The sequence below is a fragment of the Malaclemys terrapin genome, chromosome 1 (assembly GCF_027887155.1).
Source record: "Malaclemys terrapin pileata isolate rMalTer1 chromosome 1, rMalTer1.hap1, whole genome shotgun sequence".
Classification (NCBI taxonomy): domain Eukaryota; kingdom Metazoa; phylum Chordata; order Testudines; family Emydidae; genus Malaclemys; species Malaclemys terrapin.
Window position 1 is genome coordinate 153,090,733 of NC_071505.1, and position 16,893 is coordinate 153,107,625.

Sequence of the window (16,893 nt, forward strand, 5' to 3'; positions counted from 1 at the left end):
GAAAACATAACTGGATTTAAATGTTGCCCTGGTATGTTGGAAACAGAATTTTGCCAGTGCAGGGGAACAACAAGGTGAAGTAATATAGTATATGGGAATCACAGGCGCCAACTTTCTTTAACGCTGGTGGATGCTCGCGCCCCCCGGGCCCCAGCCCCACCCCGACTCCACCCCCTCCCTGCCCCACTGGACCCCTCCCCAAATCCCCACCCCGGCCCCGCCTCTTCCCCGAGTGCGCCGCGTTCCTCCTCCTCCCCCCTCCCTCCCACCGTGCAAAACAGCTGTTTCGCGGCGCAAGTGCTGGGAGGAAGCGGGGAGAAGCAGGACTCGGTGGCGTGCTCAGGGGAGGAGGTAGAGGCGGAGCGGAGGTAGAGGTGAGCTGGGGTAGGGGTCAGGGGCGGGGCAGAGCACCCACGGAGTCGGCACCTATGATGGGGATGAGAGTAAATAAAAAACAACAGTAATGACTGGGCTTAATGGTTTTTAGATTCAAGCACGCACAAGAGCTTGCTGAAGATGTGTTCTCTGAGGGAGCAATCATCATGAATTACTTTATCCGGTAAGTGTTTTGATTTACCATCCATGCTTTCCAGCTTTTGGTTACATCTACAACAGATTTCAGTTGCACCCTACACTCTGCCAGATGAATGCATCTTCTTCCCCTGGTCTCTTTCTCCCATAGCTAACTCTCTTTTTCACACTGGCTTTTATTCCTGGAATAGTCCTCTTGATCCTAGGCACTTTGGGTGAGATTTTCAACAGAGTTATGCGCTCCCAAATGGGGCCAAATGTTCAGACATGTTCAGCACCCAGCAGCTCACAGAGTGATGCTTGTGGTTAGATTTTCAAAAGAGCTCAGGATGTGCCTTGCACCCAACCTGCTGAGCTCTTTTGAAAAAAATGACTGGCTGCTGAGCTCACTTGAAAAGCTGGCCCCATGCAACCACATTCTTCTTTAAATACCTCCTGAAGCCATGAGCTCATTGGTTGAATAATACTGGGCCAGGAGTAATTTCTTCTCCACCACTCCTGCCTGACTGGTGGATTTTACTCCCTCAGGCTGTAAGTATATTAATAGCATATCCAAAATAAATAAATAAAACAGAAAAGCAACCAAGACTTGTACATAACAAAGCGTATCTCATACTGTTTTGCTGTTTTACAACCCCCATCCTTCTCATGTTCCCCGGACTTTGTCTGTCATCTCTTACCATGGTCTAATTTAGGGCCCAACCCTGCTCCCACTGAAAGCAATGGGAGTTTTGGTGTTGTGCCACCTCAGGCTGTGATCACGTCAACTTTTGGGAGGTAATATGGGCAAGCGGAAAGAATATTGGACTGGGACTCAGGACACCTGGTTTCTATTCCTAGCTTGGCCACTGGATCATCTTGAGCAAGTCACTTTGCTGCTCTGTGGCTCAGTTTCCCCATCTGTAAAACAGGGATAATAATACTGACCTACTTTGAGATGTACTGATGAAAAATGCAATGTAAGAGCTAGGTGGTTTTAATTATTATTATTATTTTGCTACTGACTTCAATGGGAGCAGAATTATGCCTTGTAAGTTGCAAATTCCTTAGCAGCATGGACTTGTTTAAATGTCTTTAAAAAGCCATTCACATCTATCATACTTGTTGTGTCTCTGGTAAAAATAGAGACTTTTTCTCCTAAGTAGACACATTTGACATGTATGTACTTTAACTATGAAAGTAGAGAAACACTCTCACTTCTCTCTCCTTTATGTATGAAGACATCCTCTAGAATCAGGTGTCTCTTTCTCTTGATTATTATCTTTATTTATTATATGTATTGCAGTAGCACTTAGGAGCCCCCGTCATGGGGCCGAGACCCCATTGTGCTAGGTGCTGTACAAACTGTAGTTAATTGTTCACTTCACTCATTGTTAAGTAATAAAATATGTAAATACATAGTAAAAAAAGAAAACATGCTTCTTTTCACTATCTGAGGTCAGTAAAATAAACAAAGAACGCGAACAGCATAATGAAAAGTAGGTTATATTTTTAGTACTTTCAGTTCCAGCTGAATATATTAATAGTAACTCAGGTAAGGCATATTCTTAATATAGGTGTGTCTAGTCAGTATCCTTATCAATAAAGACTAAAATTTCCATAATTTCAGGCAGTCGGTTTTTGGGGACCTGTCTGGAGACAACTCCAACTGATTTCTATTGGAACTGTGAGTGCTCAGCATCTCTGAAAATCAGGCCAGAAGAGGTTCAAGTTGGATGACCACAAATAGAGGGACCCAACATTAGTGGGCACATTTGAAAATACATGCCTACAAATTTGTGCCTTTAAATCCCTACAGTATAAACACAAATTGAGCAGTGTGGCAAAGAGGAAAAATTCCACCTCAGTGACCAATGGGTCAGTGAGAAGCTGCATGGGGGCAGAGATGCCTCAAACTGTGGGCGGCGGAGAGCAATGTATCAGACATCATTCAGGGGACTGGGCTTGGTGAATCAGGGAGGCTTGAAGCACAGCAGACCATGCAGGGGGCCTGAGGTATTTCAGGTCAGAGAGGAACATCCAGTTGCAGTGGCCAGGATTCATGAACTGAGATGCCGTGGGCGAGGGAGGCGTGGGATACGATGGGTCATAGGGTGAGGCTGGTGTGTGGTTATGGGAAGTATGGGATACAATGGGTATGGGGGACTGGGATTTGATAGGGAGGTGCATGGTAAGTGCTGTGGGTCTTGTCCTCCGCGACTTCTCTCCCCTAGGGTCCACAACCCCCATCCTGGCCTATGGAAGGCAACAGCCCTGCAGCCCTGTTACCTGTTGGGGACTCAGAGGAGTCTCGGCAGGTTCCATCCCCTGCAGCTTCAATCTTGGGCCCAAAGGCCTCTCCTGCCAGAACACGAGTCTCCCGCCTACAGCCCGTACGCAGGCGCCGTCTCTCCGCAATGGGCAGGGATGCTCCTGCCAACTCCCCACAAACACCTGGTGCACCTGCGTGGCCCCCTCTAGCAGCCGTTAGAGGCCACTCCGGGTTCCGCCCTCCCCCACCCAGCCAAGCTCGGCAGCCATTTTGTTTCCTTGATTATTTGTGTAAGCTAGTGGTAGCAAAAGGATTACACATGTACGTTGCACTTGCCTCTCTTTAATTAACCCCACCCCCACAGGGCACAATCCCTCCAGACTTCACCCTCCCAATACAGCCCCTCTCCCCACCCAAACCCCAAGGCACAGCCCAGGAAGGGTGCAGCCATCCAATACAGCCTCTTTCCCCTGTCTGAGGAACGTCCTCTCCTGACACAACCTGACCCCTTTTGCTCCCTCCCCCTGGGATCCCCAGCAGATCCCACTCCCGTAGCCTGGGAGCCCTCCTCCCCCAAACTTGTGTTTCTTCATCCTTTTCCTCCCCAAACCCGGCAGCGCTGCCTGTCCTGTGACAGTGAAGCCTACATGTGATCCAGCCAGAGAAATCTGCTTTTCTTGCTGCTTTCCAGGGAGGCCATTTGAGGCCTTTGCTGTGGGAAGCATTATAGGCCATAAACTACAGTGCTCTGGCAGTCCCCAGTGTCATATTACTCAAGGTGATAATGATCTCTGTGACTGGAGTCCCCACCCAGCTGCTGGAGCAGACAAGCCAGTGCCAGTATTGCTAATATCAAGCATTCAAAAATCATGAGATTGGTTTAAAAATAATAAAATCTGGATTCTTTTGAGTCTCTAGTGTTCATGTTTTCAAGCTTTTCTCCACAATCAAGTGGGCTGGAAAAAAAAATGTTAAGTGAAAGCTGAGATCTCTCATAATCCCATGACTCCAGGAGCTGGTGCTTTAAGAAAAACACCAAATATCACAAGACTCGCAATAAAATCATGAGATTTAGCAACAGCTGATCAATTCCTTGTTCTCTGGTTTAGAAATTGCTGGTATATCTTTTTTCTCAGGAGTAACAAATGTATTGGGAGATGCACAAACAAAATATGAATACAGGATGAGGTAAGCATAAACAAAACCACTGCAATAATGGTTCAGCATGGACTACTCCTTCAGGGCACACACGAGGTTTTTATGTCTCAGTACCACTTCCTCAAATTTGGTGTTTAACTCCTTTATGTGATCATCAGGATTCCTAGTTTTCTGTGGAAAAAAAAGTTCTCTGATAAAAAAACATAGAAATCCATGTTTTTTTTTATCAGAGGGGTAGCTGTGTTAGTCTGGATCTGTAAAAGCAGCAAAGAGTCCTGTGACACCTTATAGACTAACAGATGTATTGGAGCATGAGCTTTCGTGGGTGAATACCCACTTCTTCGGATGCATGTATTCACCCACGAAAGCTCATGCTCCAATACGTCTGTTAGTCTATAAGGTGCCACAGGACTCTTTGCTGCTTTTACATGTTTTTTTTTGTGACTAAAAGGAAATGCTGAACTTTAGTTTCCCTCACCACAATATATAAAGGTATCAGTTGAACACAATGTTTTATTGATATACAGTAGAACCGCATTTTTCCAAGCCTTCATTATACATATTAACCGAACCACCAGCTGCCAAGGTCTGACAGCAGCTGGGCTCCAGCTGACCGCCCAAGCCTCCACCGTGTGGGGGCTGACCACCTGAGCCCTTGCTGCTATCTGCCCCAAGCGGCTGGTGGTTCAGTTAATATGGAGAGCTGGGTAATGGAGGCTTAGATAAACGGGGGTTCTATTGTATATGTTTTTATTTTTTCACAAAATGTAAAAACTAAAGCTTCTCTGTAAAAGGCAAATTCCGCATTTTCCCGTGGCAAATGCATTTCTAGGATCCCTGACAATATTTCCTTTTGCTCATCATACAGCATCATTCAGAGCCCCCTGTTGCAGAAATACAGGCCTCCTGTTTTAAAACGTCAGTGTGGACTTCCACTCCTTCCAGTTCCGAATGATTATTTGTCAAAAGGGACAACTCTTCAGTGCTGCACCAGGGCTTGGAAGACGAAGGGCCCCCTTGTACAGCACTAGGCAGGGTTATAGAGTTGCAGTCCTCTCGAGTTCTAGGACTCCAGACAATCCAATGCTGTCATTCCTCCTCAGAGCTCTTGGGTTTCCCCAGAGAAACATGGAGATAAAAGAAAATACCTGGACCCTGCATTGACAACAAAGCTGCAAAATGAAGATTTCACAATTATTTTTAAAAGCTTAAATCATGAAAGAAAATATTGCCTTTTTCAGCTCTTTTAAAACACTTGCAGGGGACCTTTTGGAGCCATCATCCATCTGTCTAGCTATCAGCATAGTATCTGGGCACAGCCAGGGGTGCTGGAACAATTTTTATAGTGGGGGTGTTGAGAGCCATTCAACCAAACTGTAAATCCTGTATATCAGGGGAACCACTTCAAACCTGGGGGTGCAGTAGCATCCCTGGTTCCAGCACCTATGAACACAGCACAAAATTACAGCAAGAAAGCAATCACTCTTAAACCTGTAACCTCCTACATAGTATCGGGTCACCAGATTTGGGAAGCCAGGAACTAGGATATGATGTGGAGTTAGGGGAATGAGTATGTGAGAGTTTGGGTGTCATTGTCTTAAAAATGAAACCACTAGAATAGTCCACGGGTGTTTAAGAAACAGGCCTATAATAATACCAATACAATTCAATAGCACTACAGCTTTATTCCTCAATCTTTTTGTGCACCCCCCCCTCCCCCAGCCCACCCAGTACAAAAAAAAAGTACTCAGGCTCCCTTTCTGGAAACTTTTAAACGGATGTGGAACAGAATCTTCACCAGACCATAATAGTATGTTCCCATTTATCTGAAGGACATTGGGGAACAGCCAAAACCTTCAGCTATCATTGCAGAAATAGGAAAAACAGCCAGTGGGCTTCAAAAAAGCTTCACTGGGTTCACAATCCCAGAGCTCAGGGAAGAGATGCCAGCCAGGCAGCTGGCACGGTGTGTCCACCATGCAGCTGTAACACTGCCAGCAGGATCAGTGGGTACTGAGTGAGCTGTTGCAACATGTGGAGCTGGCTACTGGAGTTCTTCCCATAAAATAGTGTTGGATCTGTTCCTATGTGCGAGCCTGGCTTTACCTTCCACAAACAACAAGACAGTACCTTAGTCAGCTTTGCAGACAGGTCTGTTATTTTCAACCCGCTTCCCCATTCCCAGGGATATAACCCATAACCAAGCTTCAGTTAACCAACGGTTAACACTAACCAACCTTTGGTTAATCAGGATTTCTACTACACTAAAAAAAATACTTTGGGGGGGATATATTTTCATCACACGCACAGCACATATGGCCAGATTTTCAGAGGCACTGAGTATCCACAACTCCCAATAAAATCAATAGGAACTACGGAGGCCCAGCTGCTGAGAAAATCAAGCCAATGCTGGATTTTTTTCACTTCCATTTGGGGCTCAACAGACAAGGAACCCTCTATTGACTATGCACTCATCAGCCCCAGGTTCCGGTGCTGGTGTACACAAGTCCAAAGGAATAAAGAGAATAATTGTTGTGTTCCTCTCCTCCCCTGCATTTCGACAGCATGGAAGCCACTATAACAAGTTAAAATGTGGCAGTCATCCAGGTAGCATGCTGTGAACTTGAAGCTGTAGTAACTTTAGAAAGTGTGACTTTCGTTGGGCAGAATGCGAACTCCTGTTGCAACAGCAGAGATATTTTTTTGCCCATACAATCTGAGAGACAAAGTAGGGCAAAGTGACTATATACTTCAACAGCTATGAAACAGCAAGCTGGGAAATTCTACGTCTATGCAGTGCCTCTTCTCCTGTTCTCCTTGCAGATGGGTAAGTGCTGATCTGTTTAAACATCTTCCTTAATATGGAGGAGTTTGACTTATTTCTGAAATTTGGTTTGTGAGGCTTTTTTTTTTTTAAGCCATTCTCCCCTAAGGATTTCTCAGGATACAGAAGGAACTTTGTAGGTCAAATTCAGTACTGGATTTTGCATTGAAAAACACATTCTTGTTTATAGATCCATTCCTATTTAGCTCATAGGCATGTTTGTTTGTGTTTCATCCCAAAGGGGAAATGTATCTTTCCATTTCCATTAGTTCTCAAGAAGGCTGACTATGTACCTTCATTAGTAGAAGTTTTATGGCTTGTTTGTTTTTCTGACATATTAGCTACCCACTGTGTTCGCAGAACAGTCATAAATATTAATTTTCCAAAGCCAACCTCAGCCAAAAATTCTTATAAATTAAGCAGAGGTATATACAGTCATTTATCACTTAATTATAGAATTTAGGGGTCAGTTCCTGGGATGTGATGTGACCGTATTGCACTGGATTGCTGGCAGATCCCAGCTGTAAAGCCAACATAACCAGTTGCTGTAGTGTAGGGGAATTCTCTGATGGTGGAGACCTGGTATAGTGACTTTTTGCCACTCCCCTCCCAAATGTCCACTTAGTAGGTGTGGCCAAAGGAATGGGGGCATGACCAGGAGACCTATGCCCTCTGCCAATCTCCAGCTACCATTTTAGTTCCTTGAGATTGTTTGCATCTGGCGTAAGTTAAAGACGCCCATAGGCTGCTCTGATTTACTCCAGGGAGTAGAGTTTGGGGTAGAGCAAAAGTAAACTTTATTCCATCTTTGAGTCACCCCACCCCCTTTAACCTGCCTTGTGTGCTCCTCAGGACCGGGCCCTAGATATGAAAATCTCAGCTTTATATTAAAATTACTTATAGGTTCCCTAATGCATTCCTCCTGGCCCGAGGGGATAGCCCCCTGCACTATATTTCCCAGTGCATTGGTCAGCCTAATTTTAAGTATCTTAAAAGCAAAAAAACATAGAGCTTGTCCACCTGACTTTCACATGGCAGGTGGAGATACCCATCTCTATACTAATGAAGAGAATGGAATAAAAAGAGCTCATTGGCAGAGTCAACAAAGCATTTGGCAAGAAATATTCCTGGATGCCAACATAAGGGCATTGTCTATTTAAATATCAATGAACTAGTCACTTCCCAGTTGCGCAACATGGAAAAAAAAAGTCTGTGCTGTGACCTTCACAGTGAAGACCCAAAGTACAGCTGGCACTAAAAGACACAGACCACTCGTTTGGGTTCTTATGCTTAGTGATTAATTGCAATCTCAGTGGTGTATATTGAGACAAAGATACAGGATCACAACAGATGACAAGGTCAGATCTATCAAGGTGGAAGTAAAACTCGTGGTGACCAGCGATGATGTTAGAAAACACAATTAATGTGCAGTTATGATCAGAAAAGTGCCAATGTAAAAATGGTACCTTCTTACTCAATAAATGGAAAATAGATAGTAATCATACTGCAGATGGATATATGAAATAAGGTCTGGTCTGCACTTCAGACTTCTATTGGTATAACTATGTCACTCAGGGGTGTGAAAAATACACACTCCTGAGCAATGTAATTATATTGACCTAACCCCCTGCGTAGACAGTGCTATTTCAGTGGGAGAGCTTTTCCCGCTGACATAGGTACTGCCTCTCAGGAGAGCTCTCCTGTCGGCTTAGAGCAGTGGTCCCCAACCTTTTCGTGGCCAGTAGCACATTCATGTTTTCAGAAGAGTGTGGCGGGCACCAACAATTTTTCAAGGTTTATTTTAAACATAATTATGGAGATATACCTATCTCATAGAAGTGGAAGGGACCCTGAAAGGTCATCAAATCCAGCCCCCTGTCTTCGCTAGCAGGACCAAGTACTGATTTTTGCCCTAGATCCCTAAGTAGCCCCCTCAAGGATTGAACTCACAACCCTGGGTTTAGCAGGCCAACACTCAAACCACTGAGCTATCTCTCCCCTCAAAATTTTGTATTTGTACATTAAATAATACAAAAAACATCATCTTTAATATTACATAATATATGAATCCAGAGAGAAGCTGGAGAGACGCCGCGAGGACAGAGAACACTGGCGCCTGCAGCCCTGGAGCATTCTGTCCCCAGCAGGTGCGGGGCCCCGGCTTCTCTCCCCTGCTGGGCACTAGGCGGGCCCCGCACCTGCCAGGGACAGAGAACACCAGCACCTGCAGCCTGCAGCCCCGGAGTTCTCTGTCCCCGGCAGGCACGGGGTCGTGGCTTCTCTCCCCTGCTGGGCACTAGGTGGGCGCACATAAATGCCCCGGCGGGCACCATGGCACCTGCGGGCACTGCGTTGGGGACCACTGGCTTAGAGCATCTTCATCAAAGTGCTACAGTGGCGCAGCTGCATCGGGTTATGTGTAGATTTGCCCTAAGAGTAAGATACTCAAAATAGATAGGAAGAAAGAATGGCTATTTAATGACAAAACAATTCTGACTTCTCCTGAAAGCGGGCATGCACAGGTGCTCTCCACTCTTATTAAAGCAACAGTTCATTAGAGAGACAAGGCGGATGCAGTTATATCTATTACTGGGCCAACTTCTTTTGGTGAGAGAGACAAGCTTTCGTGTTTATACAGAGCTCTTCCTCAGGTCTGGGAAAGGTACGCAGAGTGTCACAGGTAAGGACAAGGTGGAGCAGATAGTTTAGCATATGTAGTTAGCACCTGTTCAAGGTGAAGGGGTCCATTAACATCTCTGTAGTTATAGGACAAAAAGTCTGTGGAGTGGGGCTGGGAGGCTCACATCCAGATGCAGTGTAGACACACCCTGAAGGACCTAATTGTACAGGGCTCTTTACATTTCTCCCTGACCCCTCAGTTACTGAAGAGTATCTTTTCAGCAGCTGAGCTACCTGCTGCTTTCTCCCCTAGGGAGTTCCCTCTCCTATGTTTTTTTGGGGGGAAGTGGTCAGGCAGGGCTTATCCCAGATAGTAGAGAGAGCTCCAGGAACTCCTGCTCTTCAGCATTTCCCAGACTGCAGCTGTCCCCTCTCCACCTTCACTCTCCCAAGTCACCTTCAGACACAAGTCCCTTGCACATGTTACTGCAGACTCGGTTTGCAGCAGGCCTGGCGCTACTGGGAAGGCAACGGGGACATTTGTAACCCCCCCGCTTCCCATCCTGATCCCTCCCAACCTTTTCTGCTTCCCTCCCTACACTTGGTGCTGGATCCTGGAGGAACTCTAATGGAGAGGAAGTGGGGAGTATGCTACAGAGCTGTATCTTGCCCCTGTTCTGTGAGAACAGGAGGATTCAGTCAGCAGGGGCTGCCGATCCGTCCCATTCACCAGGGCTGCCATCCTGCGGCTTCAGCATTAGTGGCTGGGGTGACTTGGGGAAAGGTCTCAACCTCCCCACATCCCACTTTACTGCTGCCAGAATTCCTCCTGCCCCCCCCACTACAGTCCCCTCCCTACCCAACCTGGGTGGGGCTGGAGGAGAGGGGTCTGAGAACTTGAGCTGTGGATTGGAGGTGGAACAGCTGTCAGGGGCACTGACGGGGAGGTGGCAGGAGCTCCCCGTACAAGGAGGGGGGTTGCCACTGGAGGTCACTAGGAAGGACAACAAGACTCCATCCTGGGGGTCAGGAGGGGAAATCCATCCCTCAGAGGTGGGCAGGGGCTGGGTGGAAATGCTGCTGGTTCCAGGGGCCGTTAATCCCCCCTGATTCCTCGGAGGCGTCTGAGTCTCAGACAGGTTCTTGTTCCCTTGCAGCAGGCGGACATCACGGCCAATGTGATGCGCCAGCTCCGTATCATGCGGCACTTGCGCCAGGTGCCCGAGGCGCTGCAGGGCCTGTGCCTCTGAGGCCACCAGCAACTCCCGCTCCCTGCTGCAGGTACTGCTCTGGCTCTCTGTAAATGGGGAGCTAGTGGAAGGGGAAATGGAGCCCCCTGGCACTCACAGAAAGCTGATTACAGAATGAGCCCGAACTGAGAGGCACCATATCCGCCCCCCTAAAGAGCCAGACTTCAGTGGTGATACAGCCCAGCTGGGGTAGCAACAGGATTGAGAACGAGGTAGGAAGTTCAGAGCAGCAAGGAAAGCCTGGAGGGGAACTTGAGAAGAGAGGTTGGAAAAGTGCAGCAAAGAGAAAGGTGCAGACCTAGCTGTTGGGTCCAGGGCCCTGAGCTGCTATCAATGTCAGGGTGGGACTGGGTTCCCCTACCGGCCCCAGAGGAGGCGGCGTACACGCACCTGGAGAGGGTTCCCAAGCCCAGCAAGGGGGCTACAGGCTGAGCAAGTGCCCCAGCGATGGCAGAAGGACTTCTGTCTGTGGAAAGACCTCTTTGGACTTTTAGTGTGAGGCAAGCTGGGCCCCAGAAGGGTGGACTAAAGGTGGTGACCTGGCCGGAGTTACCAGGCAGAGAAACTGCCGTGGTGCTGGAGCGACCATGGATGGGGGACGCTAGCCCAGCGAGAGGGCTGTGATGCCATGCCTGGCCGCTGGGGGGCACCTAACAATGAGTAGATTCATTTATGATTGGCATAGTTGGCAGGATTGAGTTCCCCCTGTGATCCGTGAGGGAAGTCTTGGTTGCTGAAGGAATCATAGAATATCAGGGTTGGAAGGGACCTCCGGAGGTCATATAGTCCAATCCCCTGCTCAAAGCAGGACCAATCCCCAGACAGTTTTTTTCCCTGATCCCTAAATGGCCCCCTCAAGGATTGAGCTCACAACCCTGGGTTTAGCAGGCCAATGCTCAAACCACTGAGCTATCCCTCCCCCAAGCAGGTGTATCAAGGGACCAAGCTGGTCGCTGGATTTCCCACTTCAGTTCCAGGGACTGGCTAAGCAGCCAAAGCAGATCTAGGGGTTTCTCCAGCAGCTCCTAGAAAACCAACAGACGCAGAAGGAAGTGCAGGTGGAGCTACAGACGCAGCAGCAGCAATACCTGTGAGAGATCCTGCAAAGGGAAATCAACCCAGGGTCTGCTATGCCCATGGACAAAAAGAGCAGAGAAGGAGAGCATGCCTGGGCTGTGCTGAGAAGGTTAGCCCAGGGAGAAGGGCATGAGAAAGTGTACAAGCGTGGCCTAATGCCAAGATGGGAGCAAGAGTTCTTTGTTTTGGAGGCAGAGAAGCAGGCCATATCAAAAGACACGGCCTGCTTAGGAAATTGCTGAGTGGCTGAACGAGGGGCCAGGGCCCTAAGAAGTTAGAAAGAAAGGAGAAGGTGTCCTCTGACACAAACCCCCATGAGGCAGGCAAGGTGGAGGTGGCTGGGGTGGCCATGGACCTTGCAGACCCTCCACCAACACACCCTGTCGGGTGCTGCAGGGAGATGAAGGACGAAATGATTGGCCCAGAGATGAAGCAGACTGGAGGAGGGACAAGCACAAGGGTGGAGCAGTCCATGGTGGGTTCTCAGACCCTGACCGAAAAGGTTTTGGCATATGCAGCGGCAGTAGCAAAAAGGCAACAGAAGACGCTAAAGGCTTCAGAATAGGCTCTGCAAGCAGCTGTTCATGAGACTGAGTGGCTGCAGGAAGAGTGTCAGGATACTGCAGAAGAGAAGGTTTGCCCCGAGCGAGCTGGCAGTGGAGCTCCAGACACTGCGCACAGGCTGTACAAGCGCGCAGCCGGTGACGGCGATGAGATGAGGAGGGATGAAGCTTGGAGAAGAATAGAACTTGCCCCCGCGTGGGCCAGGTTCTAAGGAGGAGGGTATATAACGGGGGGCTTGGCCTGTGGGCTATAAAGCCTGGAGCTAGGCCAAATGGATTACAGAGTGAGCTCCAGCTGAGGGGAAACCAGGGGAAACCGCAACAAAGGTACAGGAGCAGGCCTAGCTGTTGGGTACAGGGCCTTGGGGCAGAACCTAGAATCCAGGGTAGGACTGGTTCTCCCACGGTCTCTAAGGAAGGGGATGTACAGGGACATAGAAAGGGCTACCAAGGCCAGCAAGGGCAGGCCGAGCCAAAGTCAGGCTGAGTGAAAGACCCCAAGGGACAGAGGATCTTGTTTCAGTTAAAGACATTTTTTGACTTTTAGTTTGGGATGAGTGCGACCCAGGAAGGAGTGGACTAAAAGATGGTCGCCTGGCCGAAGGGCTGAGTTCCCAGCCAAAAACCTGCTGGTGGGCGTGCTAGCCCAAGAAATCTGTGACCCCAGGCCTTGAAGGAAGGGGCACCTATCGGTGAGTGAACTCTGTTACAAGCCCGCTTCCATTGTGGAAACAGCCTGGTATTGGAGAGTGGTGGGGATGGCCTGTGGGAGAGGATGGCTGGAGGGGTCATACAGGAGGGGCAGCAGCGTCCAGTGAGGAGATCAGGGAACGGGTTGTTTGCAGTCCTGCCACTGAGCGGTAACGTGATCCTGGCCAGGTCACTCTCCCACCTGGTGCCTCACTTTCTCTATCTTTGAAATGGGGATCATCCCGACCCACATTAAGAAAGGGTTTGATCCTCTGCTCTTGCTTGCCAAATCCCTGCCCTCCTTGCCCCACACAGGCCTCTGCCCTGTTGCTCAAACTCCCATGCACATGTTAGTGCCTGTGTCACCCCCGCAACTGCAAGGTCTCATGTACAGTCTCCTGCCAGCAAACTGAAGCTGCCACTAGATCCAGAATAGGAATTGCAGTTCCTGTGCGCTGCCCTGAATGGAGTCTAGACCCTGGGCATGGGGAAGGCCAATGCTCACATCCAGGTAGATCATCAACCTACTCCTCTGTCCCAGGAGCAGGAAGGCCTCTGCTTCGTGCTCCCTTCAGTAGCTGGAGCTGCTGAGTTGGGAATGTGGTGGGCAGAGATGGGAACAGGCCATAGGATGAATCAAGTGTCGGGGGAGACTCCCTGTGTGTGGGAGATGGTGTTGCCCCTCTGTGGGGATCCCTTCCTTGCAGATGCTGGGCTTTGGGTGCTGGACTCTGCCAGGAAGCCCAGCTCCCATCCCTAGCAGCTTGGCTGTTCCCTACACTGCTGTGCACCAGGCCCTCTGCAGAGAGCTGCTCTGCGCAAGGACTACAGAGCCTGCTGTCATCCTGGCAGGTATCACCCCAGGTTCCATAATCCTGACCCCTGGTCTCCCTCCGCTGGCAGGTTCTGAGCAAGGCCTGTCCAGAGAACATGGATGACGAGCTCTCGATCCTGCTGACAGCACCCCCCAGCACAGACAAACTCCAGTACATCTTGGAGGTGAGCAGAATGGGGAGGGGCACCAGGGGTTTTACCTTAGCCCTGGGGACTCCTAGAAAGAAGAGACTGGAAAATCCATGTTTCTATTGGATCCTTCCGAGTATGCATTCGTAATATAAACTCACTGGGTGACCTTGGGGTAACTCACTTCCCCCTTACGGCATCAGTCTTCTCCACTATCAAATCTACACTGGGGAAGAAGGACAGAAGCCCCGACAATCACGTTCACCTCTGGGTGTCTGGTCCTGGGAGCCGAAACCAACTGGACTATCTGCCCCATCACCTAAACTGCCCTGTCTTTCCCTCCTAGGGCCTTGTCCTTAGTGCTCAGCCTGGCCCCTTCCCAGCTTGTCCCTGACCTTTAAAGGACTCTCCAAGCCCCTCCTGCCTGCTTCCCTTGGGGTCTCTCTCCTGGCTGAGCACAGGCTGCCCTTCTATCTCTCAGCAGGCCTGGGTCCTAGTCACAGGCTGCGTCTTGTCACGTGACCCCCACACTTCTTCCCTTCACCCTAGGGAGCTGCATCACCTGGGCTAGGTGCAGTTGAGCTCCAACCCCTTCCCTGGCCATCTCACCTGGGACAGGTTGAAACTGGTAACCTGTGGGTAACAGTAACTGGTTGCTCGCAAAGGTGTTGAAGACACAATGGAAGAGGAAATCCTTTGGCCTGGATTGAAATTATTCCGACTGAAAGTGAATGAGAGAAAATAGGTCCAGAGTTCTCTTCCTAGCAGCAGAAAAAGTAGCGATTGATAGAGGTTCAGGTCAGAAAGGACCATTATGTGCATCTAGTCGCCCCTCCTGTATAACTCAGGGCTAGAATGTGACCCAGTAGTTCCTTCAGCCAACCATAGCATGGGACTGAGCCAGAGCACGTCTTTTGGAACGACATCCACATGCAGGAGAGCCAGCTGGCTACCAGAAAATCTCTCTTCTGCAGTGACGTGGGGTTAAGGGACACGGGGGAAAGACATGGAGGCTGTGACTAAACTTAGAGCAGGGTGGGAAACCGAGACACAGTTTGGACCTGTCTACACTACAGGTCTGTCGTGCATTTGTAATCTGCTGACCCCCACATGTTGTTCAGAGCCTATGGACAACAGAGCTCCTAAAGTGTGTTTGTTCTGTGCTTATCCCGTATGTACCAGCAGGGCTGGACGGCCTTTCTCACTGTGCTGTGGGGAGCAGCTCCTGGGTACTAAGGGTCTGAAGAAGCTCTCAAGGACTAATTTTTTAAAATAATTGTTATCAGTGAATTGGGAGAAAACATACAATCACTGCGGATAAGATTGGGGGTTGACAAAATACAGGCAGAGTGGTAATTCCTGATGGCGAGAGGGCAGTGATATACAGCGATCTGGCTCATTCGACCAGCTGGACCCATTCAAAGAAAACAAGTTTGAGCAGAGCCCAATGCAAGGTCCTATACGTAGTCACAAGGCACGCCGGCCACACCTCCAGAATGGGGACTTGGATCCAGGAAAGCAGTGACTCCGAAAAGGATTCAGGGGCCAGAGTGGAGAAGCCACTCAACATGAGCTCCCAGTGTGATGCTGTGGTGAACAGGGCTAAAGCCATCATTAGACGAAGGAGCAGAGCCGTGAGTAGGATAGGGAGGTGACACAGCAGCAGTGAGACTGCTATTGGAATACTGCCTCCAGTCTTGGTGTCCTCCTTTGAAAAAGATGGTCCTAGAAATTGGAGCTGGGGCAGCAAAGAGCCACCAAATGTTCTGAGGGCTGGAGAAAAATGCCTTCTAGTGAGCTATTGAAAGAGCTTAACCTGTTTAGCTTATCAAAAGAAGATTGAAGGGGACTTCACTGAAGTCTTGAAATGCCTTAATGGAGAGAAAATATTGGGTATTAAAGGGCTCTTTAATCGAGCAGAGAAAGGCAGAACAAGACCCAATGGCTGGAAGGTGAAAAGAGACAAATTCCTATGACAAATAAGGCACAAATATTCAACAGCGAGGATGATGTCATTTAATAAAGACTAGATGCCTTTCCGGAATGTGTTTGCCCCAAAAGTAGCTATTGTGGTAGACAGGAGGCCTGTGATGTGCAGGGGGTCAGATTAGATGCTCTAACGGTCTCTGCTGCCCATAAAGTCTACTCATTTCTGAGAAACCGAGTGTAGCATTGGGAGCAGCCTCTGCTTATTAAACAATCAGTTTGTCAGCACCTGCAGGACAATTTGGTTCTTAGGACTAGTGAGCATGGACTTGTCAAGAACAAATCATTCCAGACCAATCCTAGCTCCTTCTTTGGCAGGTTTAGGGGCCTAGTGGAGGTGGGTAAACAGTAGATGTGATCTATCTTGGTGTTAATAAGGCTTTTGACACAGTCCCATAGGACATTCTCACAAGCAAACAGATGCTGCTTAGCACTGTCAGAGCAGCTTTTGCTGGGGGATTCTCCCAGCACTTTCCAATAGTGGGAAAGTATGAAATCCCCATTTGACTGCTGGGGACAGAGCCTAGAGCGGGGAGCAACTTACCCAAAGTCCCACAGGTCAATAGGAAACCAGCAATGGAACCCAGGAGTCCTGACTCCCAGTTCCCTGCTCCAATCACTCCAGCAGAGCACACTCCCTCTCAAAGCAGGGGGACTGGACATGAGGGCCTGGTTGTAATTGCCAGCTGTGAGAGGGAGTGTGCAGCAGTGGTTAGTGAAGGGGCCTGGAAATAAGGACTGCTGGGTCTATTGGAGAGTGTCACTAGGAGCAGTGCATAAGATGAGGTGTCCTATCATGTTTACTCAGATCAGATTAGGACATAATAGAATGGCTGAAATAGTTTATTTTATTTGTATTGTATTATTTTGCAATTGTTAAGAGCAGCAACTACTTAGCTCAGACTGAAGCATCTTATCTAATTTTTGAGATCTAAGTGTCTCCTCTTTGAGTGCCACGAGACAATTTAACACATTGTGACA

At 48.8% G+C, this 16,893-nt stretch overlaps 1 protein-coding gene across 1 annotated transcript in view; it reads left to right on the forward strand.

Annotated features, from left to right (window-relative positions):
- Nucleotides 1-6,685: 6,685 nt before the first annotated feature.
- LOC128845352 (uncharacterized) overlaps nucleotides 6,686-16,893 on the forward strand; it is a 41,528-nt gene continuing 31,320 nt past the window's right edge. Inside the window, exon 1 of the mRNA XM_054043943.1 lies at nucleotides 6,686-6,767. Within this exon, the coding sequence (XP_053899918.1) occupies nucleotides 6,701-6,767 (67 nt within the window). The 5' untranslated portion in view covers nucleotides 6,686-6,700. The remainder of the gene's footprint in view (nucleotides 6,768-16,893) is intronic.